The sequence below is a fragment of the Lucilia cuprina genome, chromosome 2, assembly GCF_022045245.1.
Source record: "Lucilia cuprina isolate Lc7/37 chromosome 2, ASM2204524v1, whole genome shotgun sequence".
Taxonomy (NCBI): Eukaryota; Metazoa; Arthropoda; class Insecta; order Diptera; family Calliphoridae; genus Lucilia; species Lucilia cuprina.
This window is the reverse complement of record NC_060950.1, coordinates 62346968-62361449: the sequence shown is the minus strand read 5'-3', so window position 1 is coordinate 62361449 and position 14482 is coordinate 62346968. Positions and strand designations below refer to the sequence as shown.

Genomic DNA, 14482 nt, shown 5'->3' with positions numbered 1-14482 from the left:
AATATCTATCAAATAATGGTATTAATCTTCTTAAGGAAACTACAAATGATAACATCTACGCCATCTTTAACTACATTTTAAAAATAAATAAAAAAATCTAATTTTTACTTAATATAATAGCTGATAGCCTTCGTAGCTCTTGCTTTTTTTAGTAATATTAGTCTTATATTAATTATAAGTTTAATATAATGTAAATAAATAAATAAATAGATTTCCATTACTCACCTGTATACTAACGCCGATGTACACTGATAACTACACGAAAACATGGAACCATAGGCAACGTATCGACCTTCATTTTTCAACACTTTGAACTACAGCTTAGACAGTGGGAAACCTTTTTGTTTGTTTCAAACTAAAACTGAACTAGAAGAATACACTTTTCATAAATTAAACTGCAACTAAACTGGAACTGAATTCATCACAACATTGACATCTGTTTTTAGGGTTCTACAGTTGAAACGAAAATTCGACTTTTCGACTTTTTTCATTTAGTTAAAAGTCGACTTTTTGCATTTTATGAAAAGTCGATTTTTCAACTTTTCGACTTTTTATAAATAGTCGATTTTTCGACTTTTTGACTATTTTCGACTTTTTTCTACTCTTTTCCGACTTTTTTTTTGACTTTCTTCGAGTTTTTCCGACTATTTTAGAGTTTTTTACTTTTTTTTACACTTTTTTTTAAATTTTTGACTTGTTTCTACAATTTTCGATTTTTCGACTCTTTCCGACTTTTTTCGACTTTTTCCGACTTTTTTCGACGTTTCGACTTTTTACGACGTTTCGACTTTATTCGACTTTTCGGCTTTTTTCGACTTTTATTCACAAAGTCGACTTTTCGACTTTTTTCACAGACGATAGTCAACTTCGACTTTTCGACTTTTTCCGACAAAAAGTCGATTGTTCGATTATTCGAAAGTCGATTTATAGAACCCTATCTGTTTTGTGATGTATTACAAAAGAGTTGACCATTATGGAAATTTTTCATAAATTCCCTAGAATATAAAAAAATTACTAAAATACATTTTGTTATTTTCATGAAATAAAACTTACAAATAAAGAAGTATCAAATGCTCCTATCTGAAGAGATGACCCACCACGGGTCACTAAAACTTATGGACTAGTTTCACTGCATGTGATTACTGCATCGTTTTTGACGTTCGTTTTTGACATTTCCTCATAAAATTTCGTTTTGAATTTTGATCTTGTGTTTCTTTATTGTTTAATATTCAGCTTCTCTAGCAGCATGGTCATTAAGTAAATCTTTTACTCCTGAAGCTGTGGAACAAGTTCATCAAACCATATTTTCATTAATAAATGAAGTTTATATTACGGCGAGACTCTTGGTCGGAACTTTCTTGTATTTAAGCTCCAGCTTGTTAAGTTTTATGTCTATTCAATATTTTGCATTTAGGATTCAGTTGGTTAAAGGTGTATGTCATGTGCGATTTATTTTCATCCTGTATTACAGAAATCTTCCCTTTGTCTTCTTTAATCATAAGCCTATAGAGCCTTTTGGTAGAAAATTGCTTGGACGGCTCTAAACAATCACGACTGTCATGTAAATATATAAATCATTAAACGGCAAGGGCATCTTCGCTGTGGAACGACAGAAGGCTTAACCGTTTACAAATTAACATTTTCTGACTATTATTCACCCTCAAGATGTGAAATTCTTCAACCTTTTTTTCTTTAGGAATCCACGTTTGGTTTATCTCTTGCAGCATGGCCATTAAGTAAATCTTCTACTTCTGCAGCTGGGCTACGAGTTTGTCTAACCCCATTTTCATTGGCAAAGGAAGTTCATTTCACTAGGAGACTTTTGGTCGAAACTTTGTTGTATTTCAGTTCAAGCTTCTTACGCATCATGACTATTCGACAATTTTTCCATTTCTGAGTCAGTTGGTTGACATTACACTGTCATGTGGAATGTGTTTTCCACCTGTATTACAGAAATTTTCACTTTATCTTATTTAAGCATAAGCCTGTGGACTTTTTGGTAGAGAATTGCTTGGCCGGCTCTAAACAACAACACCACCACTGTCATGTAAACGTATAAATCATTGACGCACCAAGAGTATCTTCGCTGTGGGATGACAAAAATCTTAACCGATATTGTTTTAACATTTTGGATAATCAAGAAAGAATACAACTTAGAATTTTCCACACAAATTCACACGTCTATTTCGCGCCGTTTTTAAGCTTAAACTGTTGTAAGTAGGGATTATGTAGTAGGGATAATTGTACTACTTTTTGGGCCAAAAACATAACATACCAAAAAATCATTCCCTTAACAGGAAATATCCGTTAAATATTTCAAATTTTAAAACTATCTTTAAATTTTTAAATTGTTTATAAAAACGTCCAAATTTTTAATAAAACTTATTAAAAATTTGAAAACGATTATTACCATTTTACTTTTTTTCTTTAATTATTTTCTTAAAATAGTAATTTTTTCAAATATATGCTTATGACAAAATGTTAAAGATAACATAACAGCTACCATCACTAACGATAACTTTTGTTACAACATTATCGACACTGCCTTACCAACATATATTCTTGTTTTCATTAGACGATAAAACTGTTTATTTATCATTAAAGAAAATAACGGTTTACGTTGATTTGCTTTTGTAGTAAGCGATTTATTTCGAATTAAAATATTATGAGAATTGAAAAAGATTAATAAATACAAATATTACTTAGTTAAAAATACACAATCAATATGCAAAGTACATAATAATTTAATTCAACACTTTCTCTTGTTATGTGATGTTTTACATTCCTAGACCAATTGGATTACAAAATATCTTTAATCTTGTAAGTTGTATGTATGAGTTTTGTCATAATTGATATTGAATAGAAATATGTTGAATTTCAAATTCTTTTACACTGACTTTCTCACAAACAAAGAAGTGCTTCAAACTAATATGTTTTGTTCGCCTATGATATTTTGGATTTTGTGCCAATCGTATAGCAGCAGAATTTTCAACGTTAACTCAAGGAATGTCATTCAAAACAATAAAAACTGCCTATAAGCAACTTATCCAAAGTAAATTAATTTACTTTGGACTTATCCAAATAACTTCTTTTGTTGCTTCTGAGTAGGGTTCTATAAATCTACTTTCGAATAATCGAACAATCGACTTTTTGTCGAAAAAAGTCGAAAAGTCGAAGTCGACTATTTTGTTCCAAAAAAGTCGATAACTCGACTATCGTCTATGAAAAAAGTCGAAAAGTCGACTGTAAATAAAAGTCGAAAAAAGTCGGAAAGTCGGAAAGTGTCGAAAAAAGTCGAAAAGTCGGAAATTGGGAAAAAGTCGAAAAAAGTGGAATAAGTCGGAAAAAGTCGAAAAATTTGGAAAATGTCGATAATAGTCGGAAAAAGGCGAAAAAAGTCGAAAAGTCGGAAAAAGTCGAAAATAGAAAGAAGTTGAAAAAACTCAAAAAATTGCAACAAATAGAAAAAATATAAATAATTTTTTTATTAATAATAATAAATAAAATAGTCGAAAAAAGTCGGAAAGTCGAAAATAGTCGAAAAGTCGGAAAAAGTCGAACAGTCGACTATTTATAAAATATTAAAAGTCGAAAAATTGACTTTTAATTAAATGAAAAAAGTCGAAAAATCGACTTTTAACTAAATGCAAAAAGTCGAAAAGTCGACATTTCATAAAATGCAAAAAGTCGAAAAGTCGACTTTTCGTTTCAACTATAGAACCTTACTTCTGAGGCTGCTAATATAAAACATGCTCCTTTCAAACTTACTAAAGCCGGCTTTACACGATCACACAAGTAATATGATCTGTCAAAATTTTGTGTAGAAGAGTACGGATGGGATCGTCTAAACGCAATATGTAATCAAACCATCACACATTGAAAGAGAATACAGATGGAAAATTTGACAGTCATATGTCTCTCTTCATTTTTTGAAATGATTCAAAAAACAAGCCGGTTTCATTAGATCAGGGACTTACTTTTTCATTAGACTTGTCGTACGTAAAGTGTGATCGTCTGAAGGGCCCTTAACTAGGCGGCTTAAGTTGTTTTTAAGTCACCGGCGATATTTTTACTATCAGTCGCCGCCGTCGTTAATATTTGTCGGCGGAGGACTCGGCTTACTACACCACAATACGTACGTGGAACTTTCTCAATACAAAAAAGCAGAAAAAATGAATAAAATATTAAAATTTAGCTTAAAAAACTAACAAAATAATTATTGTAAACAATTAAAATAAGGCCATACTTAACAACAATATAGCAGTTAAATAAAATCCCTTAATAAATAGCAAAAAAGCAGTCAAGAAAAAAGGGACAAGGCCCTGACGGAAAAAAATAAATTGGTGACAAAATAGATTTTTTACAACAAAAGAAAAACTAAACTTATTAGTTTTGTTAGACAATAGCAGCAGCTGATAAAAAGCCAATAATTTATAACAAAAAAACAATAGTTTATAATTTGTTAAGCAAACAGGGGAAAGGTCAAAGACAGACCACAAGCAGATAAGCAGACATGGCACCAACTAGAAAACCAAGTGATGGTCTATTGGCCAGAGTGAATTTTCCTTTATATGCAGTGGAAATGTTAACTAGTCGACATGTATTAGTGGCCGGTGGTGGTGGCGCCAGTAAGACAGGAGTAGCAAATGGTTTTGTAAGTTTTTTCTTTTTTATGAGAAAAAAAAAAAAGAAGAATTATTACTAATTCTTTTATATTTTAGGAAATTTATGAAATTTACCATAATGGCCAACACTTTTGTGCCCAAGAGGTGGTACGTCATGAAACTGGAGCCAATGTTGTGATGAATTTTGCTGTGCGCAATGATGGTAGACGCTCATTTTTATGTGCCGGTCAAGAGTCTCATTGTCAAATGTATTTTGTTAATCCCCGGGTTGTAAGTGAAGATGGTAAAGAGGAAATTTCTGTTACACAAGAAGAAAAATCTCAAAAATCACCCCTGGAAATGCACATCAATGAAAATGGTGTAAGACAACGTCGTACCACAGCGTCGGGTGTTGAGGATATACCTAATGGTCATGCTGCTGCAGGTGGAACAGAGCCTAAGACTACAAACACTCAAGATCAAAATGCAAATCTTAGGCGTATTTTAAAATTTGATATTAAAGCAGCAGATTCTATACAAACAGATTTCCTAACCGCTGATCCTTTACAAAGAGTAGTGAGAATTTCACCTAATGGTCATATAATGTGTACCGGTGGTACTGATGGTCATCTGAGAGTTTGGTCTTTTCCACAAATGATTAAATCCGCTGATATAGAGTAAGTTTTTTTTTGATGTTTTTTATTAAAATTTAAAAAAAATGTTATTGATTTTTTTTTAATTTTTGTATGTTTTAGAGCTCATACTAAGGAAATTGATGATATTGATATAAGTCCTGATTCAAAATTTATTGTTACCATTGCCAAAGATGGTCAAGGCATTGTATGGGATGTGGCCACTTCAAAAAAGGTCTATGACTTAAAATGGGATACACCAGAGGGTGCTAAATATCTATTTAAACGTTGTCGTTATGGTACTATAGAGGCTCAGAGGGATAAATATCGTCTCTTTACTATAACCAATCCACTGGGTAAGGTAGGCAAACAGAGAGGTTACTTACAGCAGTGGGAAAGCACAACGGGTAAAATACGTTTAGCTGTGGCCATAGACGAAAGTTTAGCCTCGTTGGCGGTAAGAGATGATGGTCGTTTTGTGGCCGTTGGTACCATGTTTACGGGTAGTATTTCCATGTATATTGGCTTTAGTTTACAGGTGGGTAAAATGAGTAAAAGAAGGACTCTTCAAAGAATGTTTAACATATTTGATTTGTATGTTTTTTAGCGTGTTCTACTTATACCCAATGCTCACTCAATGTTTGTGACGGGTTTACAATTCTTGCCCGTAACCAATGAGGAAGGACCACCCATATCTAGTGATACCGAAGCTGCAGTTTTATCTATATCCGTAGACAATAAAGTGTGCATACACAGTTTGCAACATAGACGTAAGTTTTCTTAAATTATGGGTTTTTTTCGGGGCAATATTTTTTAATTGTTTTTACATTTTTTTTCTTTTGCAGACACCATGCCCGCTTGGTTAGCTATAATGCTTATAGTTTTGGTGCTATTTGGCGCATTTACTTTATGCTCATATCTAGGACTTTAGAGTTAAAAAATAAAACACTAAATTAACACTAAATAGAATCACAACAAACTTTAAACAAATTAAACGGAAAAAAATTGTTATAAAAACAAAGACAGACAGACAGACAGGAGTGCAGTATAATTGATTGAAAAAACAAAACAATAATTTAATAAATAATTACAAAATTACTAGGCATTTATATAAAACTAACGAATTATAAAGAAAAAACCAACATAAAATACATAAATATAAGAATTTAAAACGAAATGTAAACACTTTTAAGTTGAACATTAAAAGATATTTAAATTTGTTAAAAATCAACTAATTAAACAAATTCTAAAATTTGTTTTAATTTGTTAAAAGTCAAAATAATGTATTTATCAAAATAACAAAAAGTTTAACGTGTTTTTAAATTAGTTTTCTTTTAAACAATAATCTGCCTTTTTAAAACCTTTTCTCTCTCTCCCTCCCTCTCTCTCTCTCTCTAAACATGTTTATATATATATTAATATAATAATTTTATTTAAAATAATTAATTTTTAAGCTTTTTTAACCATTCTTTGGTTTAAAACTCTCCCATTTTTTTCGTTTAAAATAATAACAAAAATATAATTTTATTATATAAAAATCTACTATTTAATTTTTTTATTTTTAAGTATAAAGTTTTTAAGTTAATGTAAACTATATATATATATATAAACAAATTTTAACTAAATGGATTTTGGAAATTGAGAAAAGAAAACTTAAAAGTAGAAAAAACAAGAGATTTTATTCAAAATAAACAAAGAAAACTAAGAAAAAAATTGTTTTTTAAAAAAAGTTGTTGAAAAATATGTTATGACATAAAGTTGTTTTAACACAAATTTTATCATGCTATAAAATTGTCATAACAAAAACCTCGGACGATTCGCAACAAGGTTTCTGAATTTAATCACGTAAATTTCCAACTTTTCTACGCTAATACAGGGTCTCGACCGAGAACATGTATCTTATGTCACAGGAAGTTATGTTTTCTCCTCTCAACAGGATTAGCCACATCGGATGCAACGGTGCTGAAGCAAGGTCGTGGTAACATATACCTTGAATCTGTTTACCAAAACCGATAAAATTTCGGAATAAGTCTAAAACTTATTGAACAATCTTCGGTTCTTTACTAAATAACCGTTTATGTCAGGACACTATTCAATGTCGAAATAAAGAGGACATAGACGCCAAAGTAAAAATGCTCTCCAAGTGCCTTGGTTGAATCGTTCGAGAACAGCTGCCCTCTGTGAGAGCGGAGATCTGCTCAGGGAAAACCCTAAGTAACCGGGGAGATCCAAAGGCTTAGTAAGATTCTTCGCAAACTATTTAACCACAGCATGGTGTTAAAAGGCCGCAGTATACTGGGATGAGTAGCGTAGTAAACTTAATGAATTCGTGGAAACTTTTCTGTGAATCGGTAGACAGCGTAAATGAATCGGTAGACAGCGTAAAAAACCGGAATCTATGGTCGATGACAAGGAGACTGGAGGATATGGACTCCCATTTCTCACTCGGTATATCGAATAACATAGATGAACCGATATTGGAGGAAGGGGAGGACTATGGCCGATAGTTCTTTCTGGGGGAAAAAAAGTTCTTTGGCCGAGTATGACTCGGGTCGTTCCGGAGCGAAGATCCAATTGTCGTGGGAACGACACGGAAATTGTAATTACATTTGATATGTTTAAAGGGGCAATCAAGAGCTTCGCTCTCTATAAAGCTACAGGGCCGAATGTAATTTTTCGGGCATTCTTACAGATGCAAGCGGGACTGGTTTTCGTACATTTGTCTCAGATAAATTAAATGCCAAATAAATGGCAGAATGCAATATTTATACCTAAGCCAGGGAAACCTTGCCATGCGACACTTAAGTCGTATCGACCTTATCGGTCTTACATCCTTCCTACGTTCCCACGACAATTGGATCTTCGATCCGGAACGAACCGAGTCATACTCGGTCAAAGATTGTCAACCCAGCGACAGCTGTATCAACCGAAAGTTTTTTTCCCCAGGAAAGAACTATCGGCTACAGTCGAGCTGTTACAACAACAAGAACATCCTTCCTACTTAAAACCTTGGAATGCATAGACGATAGTATGATTAAAAGCAGTATACCCGACAAAGATCTAAAATTTAAGCAGCATGCTTATGTAAAGGGACAATCGGTGGAAACCGCCTTAAAAGAAGTTGTCCTTTGATAGCAATCTATATACACTGGCTGTACGAATGCGCCTTTAAAAACGTACACACTGATACTCTTATCCAATCCCTAGACCAGTTTTATATTGACCGGGTGCTCCGTAACTAGATCAACCACATGCTAAGGAATTGATGGATTAGCTGCGAGATGTACGATATAACTATCAGGAAAAAGGTATTTTGTTGTATATCAAACGGTGGCATTTTGTCACTTTTACTCTGGGTTACCACGATTAATATCCTCCTAAGGACACTAACCGAGAAAGGACTTGTCTGCTATGCAGATGATGTCGTAATACTTTTAAAGGGAAAGGATCCAAATTACTTGTGTAGAAGAGCTGAGGAGGTTTTGCAAACGGCCGAAGGTCCGTATTCAGAAAGAAGAATGTAAAACAATATTTGAAATTTTATATGAAAAACACTAACTGCCGGTCCACACTAGGAAACTTTTTTTGGAAAACTTTTGATTTTTCGTGAGAGAGAAAGAATATCATTCATCTCTCTCGCAGTACTCGGAAACTTGTTTTGTTATTCTTCTCATTCGTACAACAACAAATTAATGCAATTAATACGTAGTTTCTGAAACAAAAGTTTCTATGTGTGGTCATTAAGGAAACTTCAAAAGAGAATTAAGAAAAAGTTTCTCAACAAAAGTTTCCTAGTGTGGACCAGATCTAACAAAAACTGAGTAGAACGAAAATGTATAAAAAATGTACCCTTTTATGGATTCTCATATAATTCCGAATCTACATACTTAATTTCATATTCATAGGTTCAATATTATATAATATTCAAAAAGTACCTTTTGAAAAACGAAAAAGTACCAAAAAGTTCCCTTTTATGGCTTCTGACTTGAGTCAGGTTCCACATATTTTCATGTTTCTTGTCAATAACAACACACTAATGCTGCTCTCGCTCTGCTACTCTTGTTCTGCTACTCTCGCTCTGCTATTCTTGCTCTGCTGCTCTCGCTCTGCTACTCTTGCTCTGCTGCTCTCGCTCTGCCTTATGTTTTTATAAACAAGAGTAAAATAACATAATTTACCGTATGATTATGTATTTTGTTTTTGTTTTTTGCAATTTCTGTTTGAGCATAAATAAAAAATTTCAGTTTTTGATGAAATTTTCAGAGGTTGTCTTGGATTTTTTCTTATATCTCCATTATTTCTGGACCGATTTTAATGATTTTAAATAGCGATCTTCTCGAAAGCATGTCTAAAAGAATTATTGAAGATTTGGACCTCGCCGTTATCTAGGGTCCTCTAAAAACTGATTTCAACAAACATACAGAAAGACATGGATATGGCTAAATCGACTCCGCTATCTATAAGGATGCAGAACGTATATACTTTATATTATAGAAATTACAAACGGAATGACAAACTAAGTATAATTTTAAAATCAAGTCAATTTTTATTAAAAATAATTATTGGGGTTTTGTTTTTTCTACACAACACAAAAAAATGTCTCAATTCTGTAAAGTTTCAATGCAGAATATATTAATAATAATAATCAAAATAACTAAAATATATAAATAAAGTCTAATACTAAGTAATAAGAATTATATCATTTAGCTGTTACTGCTGTTTCATGCAGCTGATGCTGTTCGACATTCTGATTTTCTTCATTTTCTATACTAATAACATTTTGTTCAGACATCAGTTGAACACGTCGTAATTCCATTTCTTTCTGTTCCGTCCAGATGCGTATAAATGTCTCAAAACAGCGGAAATTTTCTTCTTCCAAATGTAAAGACTTTAGATCAGCATCACGTTGTTCGGCTAAACGATTGTTATCCTGACGCAATTGTTCAATTTTCTCCATGGTTATATTGCGGAAGGGTAATATAGAGGATTTTTCACAACGACCCTGTGACGAAGATAGTCGATTGTAGGGTGAATTGGCATCGGTATATAAGGCAGAGGAAACGTAAGTACGCTGCTGATAAGAATTGACTTGAGTTGAAGTGGGAGCAGTGCGTGTTTGATAAGCTGAATACTGATGGCTGTTGCTGTTTTGGTGGTTTTGTGTTGATGCGGTAGTTTCAACTTCCACTGGTTTAGGTATTTTATCTAAGAGCTTTTTGATAATCTAGAAAATGAAAGATAAGTACACAAAATTATTAAAACAAACATGAAAAACAAATTACTTACAATCGGTTCATGCCAAGCATCAAATTCTTTAATTTTAGGTTGCAAAACACAATGTATCAGAGGAAACAAACGCCATTCAGATTTGCAACCTGAAGTTTCCATTTTTTGTAATTCTTGTCTAGAAAATTAAAATCAATAAATCAGAAAAATCATTCTATCTATTAATTTACAAACTTACTTGTATCTCGTGTTAAGGGTATTGACCTTTCGTCGACAATCCTGAGCTGTAACTATCATATTACGATTACGCATGGCTATCATCATCTTACGATATACCGGCAAAGGCACATTGACTACGGTCAATTCTTCCTTGTAGCGACGCCACAATTCGACCAAATACAACTCTTCCCAGGAATTCCAGTAACGTTGTTTCTTGTGATTACTCAAATGTTCTTCACCTGTCTTATCCACCGGTGGTGGATGCCGTCTCGGTGGTATACGTACCATATCTGCCGAACAACTTCTTAAAGATCTCCATTGTTGAGGAGTGCTAGCTGTTGTATATTGAGGAGTGCTAGTTGATACTATAGGTTCGTTTTTGACGGCTGGCTGTTCCGATGGTTTGCTGAGATATATCTTTTTAGGTTCACCATTAGGTTGTAAATCTGTCATTACTTCAAGTTATGTTTAAAAGTTTGCAGAAAATTGTAATCGATTGCAAAAAGAAAAGTTTTCAGTCGCAATTTTTCCAAAGAAAAAATATAAACAAAACAATTGGGGTGAAAATGGTAAAAACAGCAACAACAACTACTTTTACATCTTGACATGGAGTAACAGAGTTGTATATTTGATGTATAATTATACAAAATGTTGCCAGACGGCAAGCAAGAAAATGTAAAAAAAAATTAATGTATAAAATTAATTTAAATAAAATATATAATTATTGTAAATTGAAATAAATGTAAAATATTTTTTTTTATAAAATTCCTATAAATAATTTTTAAATAACTTAATTTTAAAAATAATTTGTTTGAAAAAACGCTTATTTCGTTAATTTTTTGACAAACACACATAAACTTTTGTTAGTTCAAATCGATTATGAAATGTACATCTATTCCAGTCTATATTTTGCTCTTTACCCAGTAGTCTAGTTTAAATAAAATATATATGTTATAGAATAAAAAAAATACACTTTTTAATGCTGTTTTATACAAAATTAAAATCTCGACTGCCATCCCTGATATATAAATTGACAACTTTCGCTTTATGATATTATTCCACTCTGAATTTTTTCAGCAAGAAGAGGAATTCGTACGAGATTAAGTGTAGCAAAATGATGCCAACTCCTTTCCGCAAACAATAACCGCTGAATAATTTTAAAAATAACTCTTATTAGGTATTAAGAAGCTATTTTTCTCACAAAATCGCTAATTAAACAACACCAAAAATAATACAAAATTTTTTCGCCGCTACGGCTGCAATAAAAATTTAATAATTACTTGGTATTACAAGAAAAACTGTGCAAATTGTTCATTAAATAAATAAAAAAAGAGAAATATAAACACAGTATATAATTTGTAAGATAAACGTGTGCAAAATGCTAGAAGTTAAAACAGAAGAGAATACAGAAAATGAAGCACCACCTAAGGAAAATATTGAAACAACCGAGGATTCTAATGCAACGACAGAGTCGACGGCAGCTGCCGCAGCAGCAGTTGATGCATCAGAGCCTCCAGCACCACCGCCGAAACCAGCACAAGCGGAACACAATAATGATGTTGCAATGCTTAATCCCCTAAATGAGCAGGAAAATAATATAGACGCTGAGTCAAAAACTAAACACAGGCGCTACTGGACGCCCAAGGAAGAAGAGAAATTCTATGAAATATGGGGTAGGGAAAATTGGCGTTTAACCAGACACGGTAAAAATACCATATTTTTTGCCAAATGGTCGGATGAGATGAGGGAACGTTTTAATATAGATGTAAAGCCTGAGGAAGTTCAGTGTAAAGTAAATCAGACAAGGGCTAAATTTAGGTAAAGTCTATTTTTTGCGCAATTTTAACTAGCAAAAAATAATTTTTGTAATTCCTTTTCAGACAAGTCAAAAAGAATTTAGAAATGGATAAAAACGCAGTAAAATGGAAGAAATACGATATTGTGGAGAGAATCTTAAAGAATCAATATCGTTCTAAAGACGATGAACCTGTGCCGCCGGAAGCATTGGAAAATAATCGTGATGTTTCGCCTACAGAGTTATTAAATTGCGCTACGCAACCCCCATCTCCCAGCAGTATATCGAATATGTCCAATATAACAGAGCAGGGCATTAATCTAAGCCAGTCCCATAACGCCGATCATCAGTTAACCGATGAAGTTAATATGAGCAGTGTAAGTAGTAGTAGAACTTGAACTGAATTAGAACTGAACTAGAACTGAACTAGAACTGAACTAGAACTGAACTAGAACTGAACTAGAACTGAACTAGAACTGAACTAGAACTGAACTAGAACTGAACTAGAACTGAACTAGAACTGAACTAGAACTGAACTAGAACTGAACTAGAACTGCACTAAAACTGATCTTGTTCAAAAATATGTCTGTTTTATAAAACAATTAATAAATTTCAATCTTTTTGCAGTCATCCTTATCAGATCAAAATCTCTACTGCAATAATTCACAGTCGGGTAATATTTTCAGTACCGATTTATTTGGCAGTGATCAATTAGAAATTAAACAAGAAATCGAAACTGATTTAAAGCAAGATGGTTTCACTGAGCTAACGCTAACGGGAACAAATGAACTGAGGAGTGATGGTAGCACTGATGACGCCATGAATAATTTAACTGATCTACATATGGTTGATAATCAATCATCATTACATTCATCACAAGTTCCTCATGCAGCAGAAAATTCTACAAATTTGGAAAACTCACAAATACACAGTAATAATCCTAATTCTCTGTTAATAAGAAATCGTGCGGTACAAAATCATAATAATGCCAATGCCGATGGTATTGTCAATTTTACAAATCATGCACCAAATTCTAACAATAATTTAGCCATGCAACCACCAAAAGCAATGGCTGTAGCAGCATCTCCACGTAAACGTAATCGCTCAACGTCCAATAGTGGGGCCGTTACACCCGTAACAAGTGATTCTTTAGAGGGACTTTATTTAGAAGAGGTGCGTAAAAAGAATGTTCTACTTGTCGAGCAAGGAGAAATCAATCGTAAACGCTTACGTCTAGAGGAACGTAAAGTTAAATTAATGGAGGAATTTTTCCCAAAATTTATGAATCTGCAACAGGAAATCCTACAAAAATTGGATAATGTAACAAAATCCTCTACAGATTTAACAAATTAGAAGATAAGCTAAATCATAATACAATCAACAAGAAACATTGTTAAATATCTAAGAAAAAGTGGCGTAAAAACAAAACAAGCAACCAGCAAACTAACGTAAGATGTATTAGGACAAAAACCTTAACTTTAGTTTAACATAAGTTTAATAAAAATATTAATATATAACAAACCCTATTTCGATAACCAATGATTATGATCAAGAGATTTTATACTCCTCATTAAAACAATAACAAAATCAGCATAAATACTAATATATTATTATGTATCAAACAGTTCTTTTTTTGTAGACTTATTGTATTATACACAGAACAATGCTATAAATTCAGTTATGGCAAATATATGTTATCGATTTTATAAAACAGACAATTTTTTAAACAATTATTAGTAGTTTAACAAAAAAGTAAAAACAAAACAAACAATAGTTTTTAGCAAAATAAAATAAACCATTAAGTTGGCATTTTAATTAAGTAAAAAAAAGTATCTACTAGTTATACGAAAAGGTTAAGTTATCGTTACACAAATCGAGGAAGATGTATTTATACATTTCCTATTTGTTATAAAAAATGTTTACTCGAAGAATTCTGGTTGTATCATGCGTATTTTTATTTTAATCAAACAAAATGTAAACTACGACGATGGACAAAGCTAATCAGA

The 14482-nt window shown here is 32.5% G+C and overlaps 3 protein-coding genes and 1 long non-coding RNA gene across 4 annotated transcripts; 2 read left to right on the top strand and 2 right to left on the bottom strand.

The window, feature by feature from the left end:
- Window positions 1-818: 818 nt before the first annotated feature.
- LOC124421320 lies at window positions 819-2412 on the bottom strand. The gene is made up of 3 exons (XR_006941576.1): window positions 2276-2412; window positions 1054-2208; window positions 819-995 (listed from the first exon to the last, which is right to left on the bottom strand). It is a non-coding gene; the product is annotated as an uncharacterized LOC124421320 (long non-coding RNA).
- A 1535-nt stretch (window positions 2413-3947) lies between these two features.
- LOC111683847 (prolactin regulatory element-binding protein) lies at window positions 3948-6338 on the top strand. Its single transcript, XM_023445965.2, has 5 exons — window positions 3948-4654; window positions 4722-5281; window positions 5360-5774; window positions 5844-6006; window positions 6082-6338. Exons 1-5 carry the CDS (start codon window positions 4514-4516, stop codon window positions 6165-6167), a joined length of 1365 nt encoding a protein of 454 aa, XP_023301733.1. The 5' UTR covers window positions 3948-4513; the 3' UTR covers window positions 6168-6338.
- A 3508-nt stretch (window positions 6339-9846) lies between these two features.
- On the bottom strand, window positions 9847-11296 carry LOC111683848. Its single transcript, XM_023445966.2, has 3 exons — window positions 10701-11296; window positions 10523-10640; window positions 9847-10460 (listed from the first exon to the last, which is right to left on the bottom strand). The coding sequence occupies exons 1-3, from the start codon at window positions 11132-11134 to the stop codon at window positions 9936-9938; spliced, it is 1077 nt and encodes a 358-aa protein (XP_023301734.1). The 5' UTR covers window positions 11135-11296; the 3' UTR covers window positions 9847-9935.
- A 461-nt stretch (window positions 11297-11757) lies between these two features.
- Window positions 11758-14191, top strand: LOC111683845 (mediator of RNA polymerase II transcription subunit 2). Its single transcript, XM_023445962.2, has 3 exons — window positions 11758-12499; window positions 12562-12853; window positions 13104-14191. The coding sequence occupies exons 1-3, from the start codon at window positions 12060-12062 to the stop codon at window positions 13827-13829; spliced, it is 1458 nt and encodes a 485-aa protein (XP_023301730.2). The 5' UTR covers window positions 11758-12059; the 3' UTR covers window positions 13830-14191.
- The last annotated feature ends 291 nt before the right edge of the window (window positions 14192-14482 follow it).